Source organism: Odocoileus virginianus, chromosome 23, assembly GCF_023699985.2.
Source record: "Odocoileus virginianus isolate 20LAN1187 ecotype Illinois chromosome 23, Ovbor_1.2, whole genome shotgun sequence".
Lineage (NCBI taxonomy): Eukaryota > Metazoa > Chordata > Mammalia > Artiodactyla > Cervidae > Odocoileus > Odocoileus virginianus.
The window spans coordinates 45,230,751-45,248,982 of NC_069696.1; the positions used below are offsets into that span (position 1 = coordinate 45,230,751).

The 18,232-nt window shown below is 38.5% G+C and overlaps 1 protein-coding gene across 1 annotated transcript in view; it reads left to right on the forward strand.

The window, feature by feature from the left end:
* Positions 1 to 18,232, forward strand: part of ALDH1L2 (aldehyde dehydrogenase 1 family member L2) — a 55,281-nt gene that overhangs the window by 24,538 nt on the left and 12,511 nt on the right. The window contains exons 8-17 of the mRNA XM_070454020.1: positions 308 to 433; positions 1,193 to 1,284; positions 3,601 to 3,748; positions 7,653 to 7,772; positions 8,379 to 8,506; positions 10,208 to 10,358; positions 13,136 to 13,206; positions 13,286 to 13,391; positions 17,452 to 17,539; positions 18,093 to 18,186. Of these exons, the coding sequence (XP_070310121.1) occupies positions 308 to 433; positions 1,193 to 1,284; positions 3,601 to 3,748; positions 7,653 to 7,772; positions 8,379 to 8,506; positions 10,208 to 10,358; positions 13,136 to 13,206; positions 13,286 to 13,391; positions 17,452 to 17,539; positions 18,093 to 18,186 (1,124 nt within the window). The remainder of the gene's footprint in view (positions 1 to 307; positions 434 to 1,192; positions 1,285 to 3,600; positions 3,749 to 7,652; positions 7,773 to 8,378; positions 8,507 to 10,207; positions 10,359 to 13,135; positions 13,207 to 13,285; positions 13,392 to 17,451; positions 17,540 to 18,092; positions 18,187 to 18,232) is intronic.

An 18,232-nucleotide genomic window follows, 5' to 3' on the forward strand; every position in this document is an offset into this window, starting at 1 on the left:
TAGCAGCAATGGTAGGCATTGTCAGCTTTAGACTCAATACCTATACCCAAGGGTCAATTTTTGGGGTGTTTATCATCCATTTTGTGATATATCTACCCCTGGGCTTAACTTTCTCCTCTCTGCTGCCATAATTGAAATACCATTTCAGCCCTTTTACACACAGTAGGTGGTGCTTTTAATCTCCATATTTTCGTATTTGCCAAATAAGCTGGTCCTTATACTCACATAAGACTCTTTCTCACACCAATCTCACTTTTGAATTATCCTAGTTCTCAATTCTTCTGCTTGTTTTGTCGTTATTTTACAGCTGATGGTGAGAAATCTGCAGTTTGAAGATGGAAAAATGATTCCTGCCTCTCAGTACTTTTCATCGGGTGAGATGTCAGTGGTGGAACTCACAGCTGAAGAGGTGAAGGTGGCAGAGACCATCAAGGTGAACATGTGAAGTTTTTAATGTTCCTTGTCTTGGAACAATTCTTGTAACCATTTTTGTAACTGGTACTATTAGTCCTCAAAGGAGTTGGGATGGGACTTTTATTTCCTCTTTTTTGTATTAGCTGCAAAAGGAAATCAATGCCAAACTTATATGCACATTTATTTTTCATTCACATAAGTAATCCAAGGCAGTTCTAGGTTTGCGTGGGGGTAAAGTGGGAATTTGAGGGTTAGGGGTGGAGTCAAGCAGCAATGCAGGCTCTGCTGTCTTCAAGGGCCCGCTGGGTGTTATCTCCATCCCAGACAGCCAAGAAGAGCACAGAGAATCATGTGAGAAAGGTTTTTCATGGGCCAAGATTGAGAGTGTTATTGTTGTTTAGTCACTAAGTCATGCCTGACTGTTTGCGACCCCATGGACTGTAGCCTGCCAGGCTCCTCTGTCCATGGGATTTCCCAGGCAAGAATGCTGGAGCGGGTTGCCATTTCCTTCTCCAGGGGATCTTCCCAACCCAGAAATCAAACCCACATCTCCTGCACTGGCAGGTGGATCTTTATACCACTGAGCTACTAGGGAAGCAAGATTGACAGTACAGGTCACTTCTATTCACATTCACCAGCTAGAAGTTGGTCAGACGGCCTCCTCTCATTGAAGAGATGCTGAGACATGTAAAGAAGTAGGTTTGGTGAGAAGCTAGCTAGTGTCTGCCAATGTTCTACATGGCAGCTCCCTCATAAATGTTTCCCTCCTGTTGTGTAGGTCATCTGGGCTGGGATTTTAAGCAATGTCCCTGCTATTGAGGATTCAACAGACTTCTTTAAATCTGGAGCAAGCTCAATGGATGTTGCCAGGTAAAACCACCACCTTAGTGATTCACACCCCTGCCCCAGGGATTTTCACTTTGACCTTGAAAATCGAATCTAAATCCTTTGTACTAGATGTCATCACTCTATCATACCCATCTATTATATTTCTCTTCCCTTCATCTTTCTTTGCTTGTTTCCATGGTCAAATACATGTATTTGTTCTCTTTTCTTGGTTGCTAACTAGGAGTATTTTCATATTGCCTATACACCTAGAAAACCACCCTACTAATTGTTTATTTCACTTAAAAATATGTCTTCATATTTCTTAGCCGATTCTCCTCCAATTGGAATTGGGAGGCTCTGAGTGAGAATGTTAATCAGAATTTTCCTATATAATTGCATCTAAAAGGATACTTAACATTGATTATGCTTACCCCAAATCTTTTTTCCTAACTCCCCAAGTTACCCAGTATGGTATATCTAGAATGAGGATTATCAGACTTCTTGCAAGAGTAAGGGTAGTCACTCTATAGTCAGAATTTCTCTGCAGAAGTTTGCAATAGGTAGAAAGGGCTAGAGGACTAGAGAGCTGCCTGCTATGTCATGAAGAGCAGACCAGGATCCTAATAGTGGAGAGTCTTGTAGAGGTGTTTTTCCTTTGAGGGCCACTGTATGGCTATTTACTAAATAAACAAGGTAAACGTCTTCATGTTGACAAAGCAAGTGTTCTTGATGAATATTCTGTTCATTTATTCATTCATGTATTTTTAAAAATAATTTTAATTGGAGTATTGTTAACTTACAGTGCTGCGTTATTTTCTGCTATATAGCAAAGTGAATCAGTTACACATCGTTGATTAAAAAATATAGTTGCAACCTGAAAGTAGAGAGGTATTTTATTTGGTGGGAATGTTTAGGACTCCGAACCCGGGAGACAGCATCTCAGTAGCTCTGAGAAAAAGGAGGCAGGAGGGGAAGTCTGGCTATATACAAGTTTGCAACAAAGGGAGCAGGTCGTCTGAACATCAAAAATCAGGTATTCAAGCTAAGGAATTTAGCATTCTGTGTATGGGAAGATGCAAGCCTCTGGGCTCACTGAATTCATTCCTTTCACATGCACCTCGGCTATCTGGGGGCAATCCTGTTTCCTTGTTCCCCTCGCTTCTTGCATTCCCCCAGTGCCTCAGCAATCATCATGGGGGTTGGCAGCATCCGCTGGATCTCAGTTTTGGGAGCCCTTATTCACATTTGGAGGCCAGAAATCGCTGATGGCTATGACATTTTTTGTTAACTGAAATGGCAGGAGATGTTTTCATTTCACACCTACACATATATTCACTCTTGTTTAGATTCTGTTCTCATATAGGTCACTGGAGAGCATTGGGTAGAGTTCCTTGTGCTATACAGTAGTTCTTATTAGTTATTCATCTTATATACGTGTGTGTGTGCACACACGTGTCCAGCTCTTTGTGGCCCCATAGACGGTAGCCCACCAGGCTCCTCTGTCCATGGAACTTTCCAGGCAAGAATGCTGGAGTGGGTTGCCCTCTTGTACTCCAGGGGATCTTCCTGACCCGGGGACGGACCCACATCTCCTGCATCTCCTGCGTTGGCAGGCAGCTTCTTTACTAACTGCACCACCTGGGAAGGTTCTGTTTGGTACCCACCTTAGCCCTGTGGGTTTCCCTGCTGGCTCAGAGGGTAAAGAATCTGCCTGCAGTGTAGGAGATGAGGGTTCGATCCCTGGGTTGGGAAGATCCCCTGAAGAAGGGAATGGCTACCCACTCCAGTATTCTTGCCTGGGGAATTCCATGGACGGAGGAGCCTGGCAGGCTACAGCCCACGGGGTCCCAAAGAATTGAACACAGCTGAGCAACTAACACTTTCACTTAGCCATGTCATACAAACAAGTGTTTGTTTTATTCTTACACTGGATCCAGAGAAAATAGTCTATGATGTGACTTTGGTCTCTCATAATTATCACAGTTTAGAACTTTTCCTTATTTCTTATTCCCTGAGTACTTTTGAAAGGATAGAAGCTGATTTTCTGTGCCCTTTATCACCCGCTTGTGTGCTGTGCTAAGTCGCTCAGTTGTGTCCAAGTCTTCTCTTGCAAGTAATTAAAATATCTTTGCTTCAGTTTCTTGTATTAAAAAAAATTGCCACTGTCTTTTGAGAAAACTTTAACATTTTTTTCTCCCAATCTTATTAATTTTTCTCACTAATATATTAAGATGATCTCATGGACTATAAATTAAGTATGTGACATACATCCTACTTCAAAGCAACCTAAATGTAATCATACAGTCCTCTAAACTCTTTTAAAAAATGTAAGTAACCTGAGCTGGTTCTTTGTTTCAGACTGGTTGAAGAGATAAGACAGAAGTGTGGAGGGCTTCAGTTACAGAATGAGGATGTTTACATGGCCACCAAATTTGAAGACTTCATCCAAAAAGTCGTGAGGAAACTGAGAGGAGAGGATCAGGAAGCAGAGCTTGTGGTGGATTATGTAAGCCTGTCCATGGTGTTGAAAATCTACATGGTTAAGACCTTCATGCTATAGAAGAATGCTGTGCCTTTCACCCATTTGCTTTTACAACTTTTTTTTTAAATGACAGTTTTATTGAGATTATAATTTGGATACCATACATTTCACCTTTTAAAAAATGTACAATTCATTGTTTTTTAGTATATTCGCTGAGTTGTACAACCATGACCATGATCTGATTATGGAACATTTTTTTTTACCTCCCCCAAAGAAACTCCATATTCTCTGGCATTCATTCTCTTCTCTCTTCTCCTGGGCCCTGGCACCGGGAAACCACCAATTTACTTTCTGTTTCTATGGATTTACCTATTTGAGACATTTCGTACACATGGAATTAGGCGATAAGTGGCCTTTTGCATCTGGTTTCTTTCACTCAGCATAATGTGTTCAAGGTTCATCAATATTCTAGAGTAGATTATCACTTTATTCCTTTTCCTGGCCAAGCAATAGTCCATCGTGTGGATAACTGTTTTATTAATCCTTTCCTTGGTTGGTGTACATTTGAGTTGTTTATGCTTTTTGGCTATTATAAATTATGCTGCTATGAAAATTCATATAGGGCTGGCCAAAAAGTTCATTTGTGTTTTTGGTAAGATGCAACAGAAAAACCTGAATGGACTTTTTGGCCAACGCAATAGAAGTTTTTGTGTGAACATATGTTCTCAATTCTCTTGGGGAAATATCTAGAAGTGGAATTGGTGAGTCACATGGGAGCTGTTGTGTTTAACTTTTTGAGGAACTACCAATGTACTTTCCAAAGCGACTACATCATGTTACACTGCCACTAGCGATGCAGGAAGCTTCTAATTTCTTCATGTCCTTGCCAGCACATGCTGTTGTTTGTTTTTTTCTATTTCAGCTGTCCTAGTGGGTGTGAAGTAGTATCTCATTGCGGTTTTGATTTACATTTTCCTCATGACTGGTCAGACACGACCGAGCGACTGAACTGAACTGAACTGAATGACTAGTGATACACATCTTTTCATGTGCTCATTGGCCATTGGTATATATTCTTTGCAGAAATATCTGTTCAACTCCTTTGTGTTTTGGCTGTACTAGGTGGCTTGTGGGAACCCGAGCCCCTGGCAGTGAGAATACCCCGTCCTAACCACTGGACCACCAGGGAAGTCCCTCAAACCCTTCACCTGCTTTTTTAATTGGGATATTTTTCTTTTTAATTTTTTAGTTGTAAATGACCTTAGTATATTTTAAATAGTAGACCCTAATCAGATATATTATTTGTAAGTATTTTCTCCTATTCTATGGGTTTTCTTTTCAGTTTTTTGATAGTATCCTTTAACACACAAAAGTTTTAAAATGTGATTAAGTTTGATCAATCTGTCCTTTGGCCACTTGTGCTTCTATAAGTCTTGATTTATGCCTTTTTCTCTCTTCTCTTCCTCCGTATTGCTCTCTTTTTTGTTAAATGGATATTGTCTAGCACGCCCTTTTAATCTCTTATTGTTTCTTTTGCTATATACTTTTTAGTTATTTCCTTAGTGGCTGAGGATTCCAAGAAACATTTTTCTTAAAACATTCCAGCCCAGTTTAATACCAGTTTAATACCAATAGTGTAGAAAAAAAATTGCCTCAGTATAGCTCTGCTCCCTACCTCCTTACCTGCGCTATTACTGTCATACAAATACATCTTCATACAGTATAAGCCCATCAACATAGTCTTATAATTATCACTTTATGCAGTTTTCTTTTAAATCAGATAGGAGAAGAAAGGAGTTTAAAATAAAAATTACATTTATGCTGACCTGTATTTATCTTTGTCAGTGATCTTCATTTTTTCAGGCATATTTAAGTCAATGTCTTGTGTCCTTTCATTTATGTCAGAAGGACACCTTTTAGTCATTTTCGATCAGATAGGAGAAGAAAGGAGTTTAAAATAAAAATTACATTTATGCTGACCTGTATTTATCTTTGTCAGTGATCTTCATTTTTTCAGGCATATTTAAGTCAATGTCTTGTGTCCTTTCGTTTATGTCAGAAGGACACCTTTTAGTCATTTTCGAAAGGCAATGTGCTGGCAATGAAGTATCTTAGTTTTTGTTCATTTGAGAATGAGTTAATTTCTCCTTTGTTCTTGAAGGATATTCTTGCTGTATATGGAATTTTTGGTTGACATTCTCTTTCTTTCGGCACTTTTAATATATAATCTTATTGCTTTCTGGCCTCTGTAGTTTCTGAGGATAAGTGATCTGTCAATTTTATTGAGGATCACTTTCACGTGATGAATTGCTCTTCTCCCTTGCTGCTTTCGAGATTCCCTTTTAGTCTTTGTCTTTTGACCATTTTATCTTGATGTGTTTAGGATGGATCTCTTTGAGATTTGTCTACTTGGAGTTTATTGAGCTTCTTGGATGTGCAGATTAATTTTTTTAAATAAAATTTGGGATATTTTCTGCCATTATTTCTTCAAATATTCTTTCTACCCCTTCATCCCTCTCCCCTCATTCTGGGACTCTCTTTATGTACATGTTAGTACATTTAATAGTGTCCTGCAGGCTTCTAAGGCTCTATTCATTTTTAAAACTATTTTTCTTTCCTGTTTTCAGACTTGATGTCTCTATTGACCCATTGTTTGGTTTTTTATCTCTTTCTTCTGCCTGCTTGAATCTCCTGTTGAGCCCCTCTAATGACTTTTAAAATTTCAGTTATTGCTCGTTGCTTTTTTGTGGCTAAGTAGTATTCCATTGTGTTATATATATATATATATATTTTATATATAGTAAAATATTATATACATATGTATATCTCATGTCTTCATTCGTATGTTGGTGGACATTTAGGCTGTTTCCTTGTCTTGGTTATTGTAAGTTGTGCTGCTATGAACATTGGAGTGTATGTATCTTTTCACAATTAGAGTTTTGTCTGGATATATGCCTAGGACTAGGATTACTGGATGATATGATACTACTTTTAGTTTTTAAGGAACCTCCATACCATTTTCTGTAGTGGCTACCCCAATTTACATTCCCACCAACAATGCAGGAGGGGTCCCTTTTCTCCACATCCTCTCCAACGTTTGTTACTTGTAGACTTTTTAATGATGGCCATGCTGACCAGGGTGAGGTGGTACCTCATTGTAGTTTTGGTTTACCTTTCTCTAATAATTAGTGATGATGAGCAGCAAACTACGCTTTTGGTATTTTTTGTTTCTTTTCTAAACATCCTCAATTTCTCTACATAAAATAATTTCTTAAATCATTAAGTGTTCTCTTTAAAACCTGTCATTGAAGTGGGATTTTATGCCAGTAGTGCTCTTTCACATATATTATTTTCGTTATGTCTCTTAATGACTGTATGAGGCAGGTATATTATCCTTTTATTGTTGAAACAAACCGAGATTTATAGAGGTTAATGGACGAATATAAATTCACTTGCCAGCTAATAGTACAGACTAAAATTTAAGCAGCATATATATAAGAGGGGGAGAATGAAAATGGGGAAGGACACTGGAGAGAAAACTTAAAATGGCACCAGTATAAAAGGAAACGTGTTGATGGGCAATTTCAAAAATTTGCTGAGAGCAATGACTTCACTTCACAAGTGCTGCCACTAGATGGCGGTGTTTCCATTATCTGGAGGTCTTCAGAGTCCTCTTTCATCTGAATGAGGAAAAGACAGATCTTTAGAATGCCGGGCTCAGACCACTTTGGTCGTCACGGAAGCTGACCTCCTATCTCAGTGGCCACTCTAAGCATCACGAAGCCTAACTATTACATCTGCTCGTCTCTTCTGGACAGTAAGCACTAGAGTCCCACTGACAACTTCTCTCTCTGCCTTAGTGAATAAGCTTCTTTTTTGCATAAGTACAGAAATCTGTTGACTTTATTAATGTAATTCTCTCTCTTAGGTTTCAAAGGAAATCAATGACATGACAGTAAAAATGCCATATCAGTGTTTCATAAATGGACAGTTCACAGATGCTGAAGATGGAAAGACTTACGATACTATCAACCCAACAGATGGATCTGTGAGTAGTGACTTAGTGTGTGCAATAACCACTGATCATGGATTTTTTTCATTTATACACCGTTATAAAACAGTCTTAAGAATTACTTAGTCTATTACTCTGTCTCTCTATTATTCTGTTACTCTGTCTGAGCACTTAATATAAATGTACTTCATGTATTCTATTCAGCTCTGGTTCTGGCTGCTGTTATCTACTGTAACTTACTTTTAAGAATGAATATTTATGATGAATTTAGATGGGTCGCTATACCTATATACATCAGAGGTACAATTCCACATGGAGCTGTATATGTGAGAAAAATCTCAGAATTTGCAAGCTCATAGTGAGAAATTCAGCTTTCCTAAGGCAGGAGAAGAAATAGTTACAGTTTCCTACGTGTGTCTTCTTATAGTGTAATGTGAATGAGAAGTACTGAATTTTAGGCTAACAATTTTTGTGTTAAAATGGTTTCTTTTTCTTCACGATATTACCAGAAGTTTACCGGAAGTATTGATTTTCCATCATAAAAATTCTTTGAATTTTATGGTATAATATTAATCCCAAGAAAAAGTTGTATATCTCTCTATATAAATAGTCTATAACCTATGTTTTCTTACCTTGAAATAGACGATATGCAAAGTATCCTATGCCTCTTTGGTGGATGTTGATAAAGCAGTAGCTGCAGCGAAAGATGCTTTTGAAAACGGTGAATGGGGCAGAATGAATGCACGAGACAGAGGAAGACTGATGTATCGGTATGCTTTTTTTAAGAGTACAAATCTGAGGACTTCCCTGGTGGTCCAGTGGCTAAGATTCCACGCTCCCAATGCAGAGGGCCCAGGTTTGATCCCTGGTCAAGGAACTAGATCCCCACATGCTGCAACTAAAGATCCTGCATGCTGCAGCTAAGACCTGGTGCAGCCAAATAACTAAATATTAAAAAAAAAAAAAAAAAAGAGCACAAGTCTGTGGCCTTTGGATACTGATTAACATTGCCAAGATTTAAAACATTTTTTCAAGACTTTCTATTATGCACCTATTAGATAGCATGTCTTTTGTTACTTCCATCATATAAACTCCCATATATGGGAATTCCTGATTTTTGTATTTTTGCTTGTTTCAGTCAATGCCTCTGTATGAGAAGTTTAGTAAAGGACTACTTATTTGTAAAGATGTAAGCAAGGTCAGGGGAATCCAGCAAAGGATAATGAAGCACTCAGGCTAGGGGGTAGAACAGGGAAACTGCTCTTACTTCAAGGCCTAAAGGGACAGAGGAAGGAGCTGTTACTAGAATCTGGCAAGATCTGTGGCCGCAGGAGGAGACCACACTACCGTGGGTTCGGTGGAAGGACACAGCAGCTGCCGAGCCACAGCCCAGCAGTCAGCCATCCCCAGACCACTTTTTCCTCCAGTTTGCCAGTCCCCTGGGGCTGCCTCTCACTGGCCTGTCATTAGCCAAGTCTAGTGAGAGAGCCCGGAAACTTGCGATGTAATCTATAAAGGCCATCCTCCAGGGGTCACAGATCTGAGCGGAGACTGGATTAGGAGCAGTGCATGGAGAACATCCAGCACCCTGCTGTTTCCAAAGAGAAATTTTAAATCTACTTGACGTGTGAGGAGTAGAAACAAGGAGGAAAAACACTGAGGCCTGGAAAGGGTGTTATAAATTGGTAGCTGAGTATGCTAAGAGTAATTAGATTCAATCCCAGATTCGGTTTTCTGCTTCCTAAATGACAAATAGCTGACCTTCCTCAGAAGATCTCATAGAGCAGGATCTAGAAGAAATATTAGGAAGATTTCAAGCCTGACCTGGAATGGTCCGAAAGAAACAGATCAGCACCATGAAAAGAAGGAAGGAAGGAAAACAAATGGAAGAGGGGAAAACAAATGGAAGAGGTGAACACAAAAGATGAACTTTGACTATTTCATAGTCATCAGACAGTTTCTAGTCATCTTTCCATAGAAACTAGACACCAAACAGAAGCCTGTTGTGATGTTTATAGTTCATCCCATGTATTTCAGTCTTGTCCTTTTCAGCCAGTGTTGGAAATATTTCTACACCAACCAGAAATCCTCAAGTGTTCATGGGTTCTCCAGGGGTGTGGGTTGCCCTCTAACATCTCCCAGTGTATTCATGAACTATCCATGTTCCCACTGTGTTCTGTCATTGATCTCCTTGGCTGACTGTGACTCGATCACTCTTTGACTTCTTATGTGTCTATGATGCGATTGATACAGACTTCCAACACCCTCTGCCTCTTCATTATAACTCTTAAAACAAATTATTCATGCAATTATCTGTTTAATACCTGTCTTCCCTATGAGACCATGTTCTCTATGAGGACAGAGACCTGGTCCATTTGTGTTCACCTCTGAATTCTCGGCCCTTAGGAGGGTGCCCTTTACACAGTAGAGACTTAATATTTGTTGAATGGATTTCTTTCACTGGCCAACAGACTCGCAGACCTAATGGAAGAAAAACAAGAAGAGCTGGCAACCATCGAAGCCCTTGATTCAGGGGCTGTCTACACCTTGGCTCTGAAGACTCACATTGGAATGTCTGTGCAAACATTCAGATATTTTGCTGGCTGGTGTGACAAAATTCAGGTAAGTGCAAAATGTTGTTTGTTTCCAGGGAGATCATTCCTAGAGGAAAATGGACGAATGTTTATTAGTTTCTAAAGACCTTTGTCAGAGTCACACTTCCATAGGTTTTCTCATCTGATCCTCGTAACAGTTTAGAGAGTTGTTACCTCTTATTACAGGTGAAGAAACTGAGGCTTGAGGACAATGAAAGACTTACCTATGGTCACATAGTAAGTAGAGCTAGGATTTGAACTCAAGATTTTCTGAGCGTAAAACCTAATGTTGTTCTTTGTTTTGTACTATAATATCTCTTGAGAGCATCTAATAGTCTTGTTGGCATATAGAGAGAAGCCTGATATGGAGGAATTGAAGACTCAAATACCTGTGGAGGTCAGAGAGCTAACATAGTTGGGCTATGCAGACTGGCTATAAGAAAAATTTCTTAAAAACATAAATTCGATAAAAATGTCACTTTCCCTCTTTTTACAAGAAAATAAATAGCACATGTGTGATGATAATTGGCTTTGGTATTGAGATAGAGAAGGGAAATAGGGCTTGCAGCAAACAGCAGAATGCATGCCACTTCGAGTCTCATGGTAACCACTGAAGCACCAGCCATCACAGCCACATTCCCAGAAGCCAGGAGTAAGTGGGGAAGAGGGAGAAAGGTAAAAGGACTTTAAAAAGCATTCCCATCCTCCCTACACTCTGTGCTGGTATCTCCCATTGGCTGTCTCTGTCTGCTAAGGATTCTGGGAAACTTTTTTCGGGTCACATTGCTGTACCACCGTTTTTATAGAATCAGAGAGGTGACCTGGTTCCAGGCCTCATCTTTGCCACTTACTACCAGTTGTTGTTATTTACCTCTCTCAGCCTTACTTTCCTCATCTCTGAAATGGTCATGATAATCATACGTTGCAAATTACATTGTAAGAATTAGAAATGAGTGTTTATATACTATAAGTGTTTATATATACAGAATTAAAGTCTGTACTCTAGTAGGTCTTGCACATAAGTGTAGTGTTTATTATTGTTCAGCCACAAAGTCATACATATATAAGTATTTAGTAAGAGCAGTTTAAGTCCATCCTTTATTCTCAATTAGGAAATCCAAATAGTTCTGAAACCTGAAAATTCATTTGTTTTATTGATTCAAACTCATTTGGTGCCACAATCTTACCTGAACCAACATAAATCTGTAAGTTTTTTGTTTTTTTTTGTTTTTTTAGTCTGTAAGTTTTATTCATCTCACTTAGAGTGAATACTCATAGTTCACTGAATAAGTATTGAGTTGGTTGCCTTTCCCTTCTCCAGGGGATCTTCCCAACCCAGGGATCGAACTTAGGTCTCCTGCATTGCAGGTGGATTCTTTACCATCTGAATCACCAGGAAAGCCCAAGATGACTGGAGTGGGTATCCTATCCCTTCTCCAGGGGATCTTCCTAACCAAGGAATCAAACCAGGGTCTCCTGTATTGCAGATGGATTCTTTACCAGCTGAGCTACCAGGAAAACCCTGAATAAATATTAATATGCTTGATTATGGGAGGCTACCCCAGGCATAATGGAGGTTACAGATATTATAACATTACATAAGGTATTGTTTATGCATTATATTATGTTTCTAAAGTCAAATTCTGAATCCCAAAACACACCTGACCCTAGGGTTACAGATGAGAGATTATACACTTATATCAGTAACAGCGATAATATTTTATGTGGGAAAACAGATGGATAGTTTCAGTTAAAGACTAATGACAAAAATCAGTTGGGATCAAATTTAGCTGCAAATAATAGAAAACCCAACCAAGGAGTCTGTTTTTATCTCACTTTCAAGGAGTCCAGAAGCAGGCAATCAAGTCTAGTCTAAGGAAGATTCCTTCTCTCTCTTTGCCAGGCCATCCTTAGTACCATATGATTGCTACCTTCACAGCTGCCTCTTGGTGTCATGATGGCCACTGCAGCACCAGCCTTTTCAGCAACATTCTGAGCAGGAAGAAGGAAGAAATGAGAGTGAGGGAATGGGTTAAAATAGCACTTGTTTGAGCTGAGTCAGCCTACTTTGAAGAGTGTTCCCCTTCCAGTACATCATACTTACATCTTCCATTAATCATCACTATTTGCTATGGGAACTGGGGAACGTAGTACTTTACCTGGCACATTGCCACCCCCATTATTAATCAAAGATTTCTGTTACTAAGAACTGAGGGGAGCATAGATATTGGGCAGGCAGTTAATATTCTCTGCCATGCCCAGATATTGGGAATGGAGATGATCAAATTAGAATTATGTGTTTTTTTCCCCTGTGTTCTTTTGAGAAAGACATAGTAGTTCCTTTTTAGGTGTGGCTATGTTTCTTATAAATTGAACACTGCTTTTTTTTTTTTTCAAACTGTTTATTTTGTATTGGGATATAGCTGATTACCAATGTTCTGGAAGTTTCAGATGAACAGCGAAGGGACTCAGCCATATACATGTATCCATTCTCTCCCAAATTCCCCTCCCATCCATGCTGACACTTAACACTGAGTAGAGTTCCATGTGAACACTGCTTTTTTTAATATCAGCTAAGAGAAAGTAAGTGAGGCAGACAGAAAATGGATTCATTGAGATTAAATTTACTCATTTAAATTAATAAAGTAGGAACTTCCCTGGCAGTCTAGTGGTTAAGACTCCATGCTTCCAGTGCAGTGGGTGCAAGTTTGATCCCTGGTCGGGGAACTGAGATCCCACACGCTGCATGGCAAAGAACAAAAAATGAAATTAGTAAAGTAGTGTCAACCTTTTTTTATTCTTTAGGGCTCTACAATTCCCATCAACCAGGCCCGTCCAAATCGCAATCTGACCTTTACCAAGAAGGAGCCACTTGGGTAAGACAAGGAGAGTGCCTCTGAGTGACGGGTTAAGTTAGTTCGAGGGGCCTGAGGCTGTCTCTTTCTCCCCTTGCAGAGTCTGTGCCATTATCATCCCCTGGAATTACCCGCTGATGATGCTGGCATGGAAGAGTGCTGCGTGTCTGGCAGCAGGCAACACCTTAGTGCTCAAGCCGGCTCAGGTGAGACACGCGAGGCCAGGTGCGGCATCTACCCCCTCCCACAGACGTACGTTGACAAATATCATTTCTTGAAAAAAATGGTATCATATATTACACCATCTTTTCATATATCCTGGGCATCTTTTCATATTAGTAAATATTCATTTTTAATTGCTAACAAATTGGGGAATCCAAACTTTAAAATGTCCATGACAACGGAAGCAGGCATAGTTTAGGTCAATGAAATCCCCCGAATTTCTACAAATCATTTCATTGCTTGCAAAATGCCACATGCCCCGAACTGAGGGAGTTATTTACAGTAGTTATGAAATATCAAAAGAAGAAGTTTTATGCAGGTATTCAAATTTTAATTATCAAAAATATTGTAAAGTTATGGAAGATGTGGGAAGATGTGTATATAATTGTAGCTATATGAAAAATATATATATATGTGGAAAACAGGAAGTTAGTTTAAAAATCATTCAAATGATAGAATTCTCAAAAACATCTTTTAATGATAGAGTTCTCAAAAACATCTTTTTAATGCTAGAGTAGCTTTTCAAGAAAAAAAAAAAATTGTGGTAGCCAACTTAATACCTGGCTAAGCATTTCCTCCAGACAGTGCACAGGAGTAGACATTCTGAAGTACCCAAGTTGGTGGGGAAACCTTGGTCTCTATTCAACAAGAGTCTACAGTTTGTTACCTGTTAATTATTTTTTTATTTCTTCTTTTAGGATTAAAAATTTTTTTTTCATTCGGAACAACTACATAGTCATGTAACCACAGTCATCTTGTCTTCCTCATTTAAAAAAAAAGATATACATTCAAAAATTTTTTAATTAAAAAAATACACAGAGATAGATGATAAAAAGTCTCCCTCTTATTCTCCTGGCTAACAAATTTACCTCCCTGAGGCAACCAATGTTTTTGTTATTTATTAGTTTCTGACATATTCCAGATATATTCTCTGTGTATACAAGCATATTTTTAAAATTAAATAAATAATTAGGTAATTTTTTAAAGAATATTTTTTAACCACCGAAAGCCACACAGGAGGAGAAGGGGAAATGGGAAATTGCTAATCAAGAGGCATAAAATTTCAGTTATGTAAGATGAGTAAGTTAGTTCTAGAGGTTAAGTTCTAGAGGTCTGCTATACATCATATTATTGGACGTGAATTTGCACAAACTCCAGGAAATAGTGGAGAACAGGGAAGCCTGGCATGCTGGGAAGACCATGGGGTCACAAAGAGTCAGGCAGGACTTAGCGGTTCAACAACTATAATGTTGTGCTGTACACTAAACAAATTGTTAAGAGGGTAGATGTCAAGTGTTCTTAGCACAGTACAATACAATATAAAAATAAAATGAAGTAAAACAGAAGCACTCTATACATACTTACCAAAAAGGGAAAAAAACTTTTTTTTTTAAAAAAGTTCCAGTGTAAAAAATGTGTCAGTCACTCAGTTATGTCCGAGTCTTTTCGACCCCATGGGCTATTGTCTGCCAGGCTCCTCTATCCATGGAATTCTCCAGGCAAGAATACTGGAATGGGTTGCCATGTCCTTCTCCAGGGGATTTTCCCAACCCAGGGATAGAACCCTGGTCTCCTTCATTGGAGGCAGTTTCTTTACCATGTGAGCCACTCGGGAAGCCCAGTGTAAAAAATAGACAGTATTTTATTTAACCTATACCTAATTAATGGATATTGAGATTTTCCTGCCTTTTTGCTGTTATAAACTGTTACAATTAATAACCTTTTAAATATAGCATTATGGGACTTTCCTGGCAGTCCAGTGACTAAGACTCCGAGCTTCCAGTGTAAGGCAGGTGGATTTGATCCCTGGTCAGGGAACTAAGATCCCACATGCAGCACAGCTAAAAAAATTTTTTAATTTAAAACAATATACAGCTTCATGCACATGTGCTACTATCTTTGTAGGATATGTTCCTAATAGCAGAATCACTTAGTTAATAGATCCATGTTTTGTGTGATAGATATTGGCTCATTCTTTCACAAGGACTGAGCAATTCACCAGCATCTGGTATGAGTGCTGTTTCTCCCAAGCAGCAGCACTCACTAAACAGCAAAAAACTAGTAAAATGATGAGAGGAGGTGGATAACTTAGCCTAGCAGTGTTCAATCCTGGCTGCACATTAGAATCGTCTTTTAAATTCTCTCTAGAATTTAAAATTCTAAATTTTAGAATTCTCTTTTAAAAATGCTAATACCTTGGCCCCACTGGCAGAGATTCTGATTTAATTGGTCTGGGTCAAAGGCCAGACCTTGGTATTACTTAACTTCTTCACATTAGTTTCTAAGGTACAGCCAGAGTTGAAAACCACTAGATGGTGGTATCCAAAGAGAGTGCTAAGCAATGGAAAACTCCAGTGAGTACACAGAATATTAAAAAATTACAAACATGGATCGAGTGTACACTAATTGTCAGGGATATAATCAGTGACAAAGTCATAAAATTTCTGGTTTTTAAAAGTCTTTCTAATCATGACGATTTCATACTAAGTCATAAAAATATACACTTTGGGCTAGGATATTCTTTAGTAGATATAAAGCCACTATTTGAAATATCTTTTTGTCAATTTTAAATAAAAATTTCTCATCAGGTATAACTAGATAGACTTTTTTTTAAACATCATAATGTTTATTGCCATGGACCTGTTACTAGAAGGAGGAAATATGTTAACCCTGCTTTTTTATTGTTGTTGCTTGTGTTTGTCCTGTTAATATTTCTATTTATTATGCAGTTTCTATATAGATTCCTTTTCAGTCACTTGACCATTTTATTAGCTAAAACAATAATATAGTCTATGAATATGCAAGCTGGCCTGTAAACTCCAACACATGGCAATATTCTGATAGCATACTGAGCAAGTGAGGAAGCCACAGTCTGTCCCTTGGCCTTGTGAGTTTCTGTTCTTTCCTAGCACACCACACTTACCTGTGATCAGTGATCACCTGACCTTCATTCAGACAGAGAGTGCCGTGATCCAGCCCCATAATAACTGTTAGCTAGGTTTGATTTATTTCCTATCTTTCTCTGTTAAAATATGTAAATAGAAGCTCTACTATTTTTCTTTTCACAACTCAATTTTTGTCCATTCCATTTTTTGAGACCAAGCTAACAGAATACTAATTTAAGACTTAATCAGCATTGGTTTTTCAGTGTAAACCTATTACTCTCATTTTGCTTCTGAGATATGCATTGCTGTAATAGATCTTTAAGATGAGATCCGTAACTATACCACTTTTTTTGGTAAAAATAAAGGGAAAATATTATGTGTTTGTTTGAGCAAAAAGAAACATAGTAAGGATAAACCAGAGACTAATGAGACTGATTAACTACTTGGGAGGATGACCTAGAAAGGATGGGGGAAGGGGTGTACAAGAGAACAACACGTCTCTGAATGTACTGTTGTATAATCCTCACTTCTGGAGGCATGTTTCCCATACTCTACAAAACAACAAATGAGCAAATAAAGAAAAGAAATATAATCAACATAGATGAGGCCAACATTAAATACAAAAAATCAATTAAGCCAAATTTCAAATTAATAGCAGCATCACGCTAAAGGCAATGAGGAAGCACTAACCCGAGAAACTTTTGACTGACATTTGGACTATATGGCCTCAGACTGGAGGCAAAAACACTGTAAATAAGTATTGAAGTTAGTAAGGCTTTTCATAGGGACGTGGCTTAGTAATTTTTAAAATACTTTCTGTATATTTTAGGACTAAGCAAATAAGTAAAATATATTGTGGATGTTAGGATTATATCATACTCCTTCAACAGCTCAAAAACACACAGAGAGAGGAAGAGGATAAAGCAAACAGTAAAATATTAACATTTGAGGAATCTGGGTGACAGATACGTAGGAATTCTTTGTACTGTTTTTTGCAATGTTGCTATAAGTCAGAAATTACGTAAGAGAAAAAATAAAATCAACTCTAGTAAAAAAAAAAAAAAATCAACACTGGTGTGGCCATAAAAGGAGAGCTAGGTATTGATCGACAGGACAGGACAGAGTCTGAAGAAGGCAATTGCTGTCTGCTTCTGCTCAGGTCACGCCCTTGACTGCTTTGAAGTTTGCGGAGCTCTCTGTCAAAGCAGGCTTTCCGAAGGGGGTAATCAACATCATTCCAGGCTCAGGTAAGCCAACAAGAACCCACTTTGCTGTAACTAATGAACAGTCAAGGGTAATTGAGTTTTCCCACTGGAGTCTTGTCCTGACATAGCTGTTGGATTGGTCAAAAAGTTCATTTTTCCATGACATCCTATGGAAAAACCTGAATGACCATTCTGGCCAATCCAAAATATTAAAGCTAAATACAGTTTAGCCAACAGTGCAGTTTAAGCATACTCACCATGTGCCAATATCTTAAAGTTGAAATACAGTGGCAGGTGAGTCGGGCGGGAGGGGTGGAAGTTGTACCACATCGTAGAACTACCCTATGGTGTCCCATTTCAATTTTTAAAAATTACTTTAGAAGATTAAAAAAATCGAGACATAACCCATCTTTGGGGTACTGACAATTGCATGGAGGACATTATTCAGATTTTTGTCACGCTGTTATTATTATAGAAAATGTAAAACTAAGGTTTAAACGAGAGCTTGGAAAATTGCTTCAGTGAATTTCAAAGACAGCTTTACCCTAAGACCTTGATAAAGTTTTAATTTGTGTTTTATTCCGTAATTGCACAGGCGGCATAGCGGGACAGCGCCTTTCGGAGCACCCTGATATCCGCAAACTTGGTTTCACTGGTTCCACTCTGATTGGCAAACAGATCATGAAGAGGTATTGGCTTTCGTGGGCTGATATGCTAAGGAGCCTGTTAAACCAG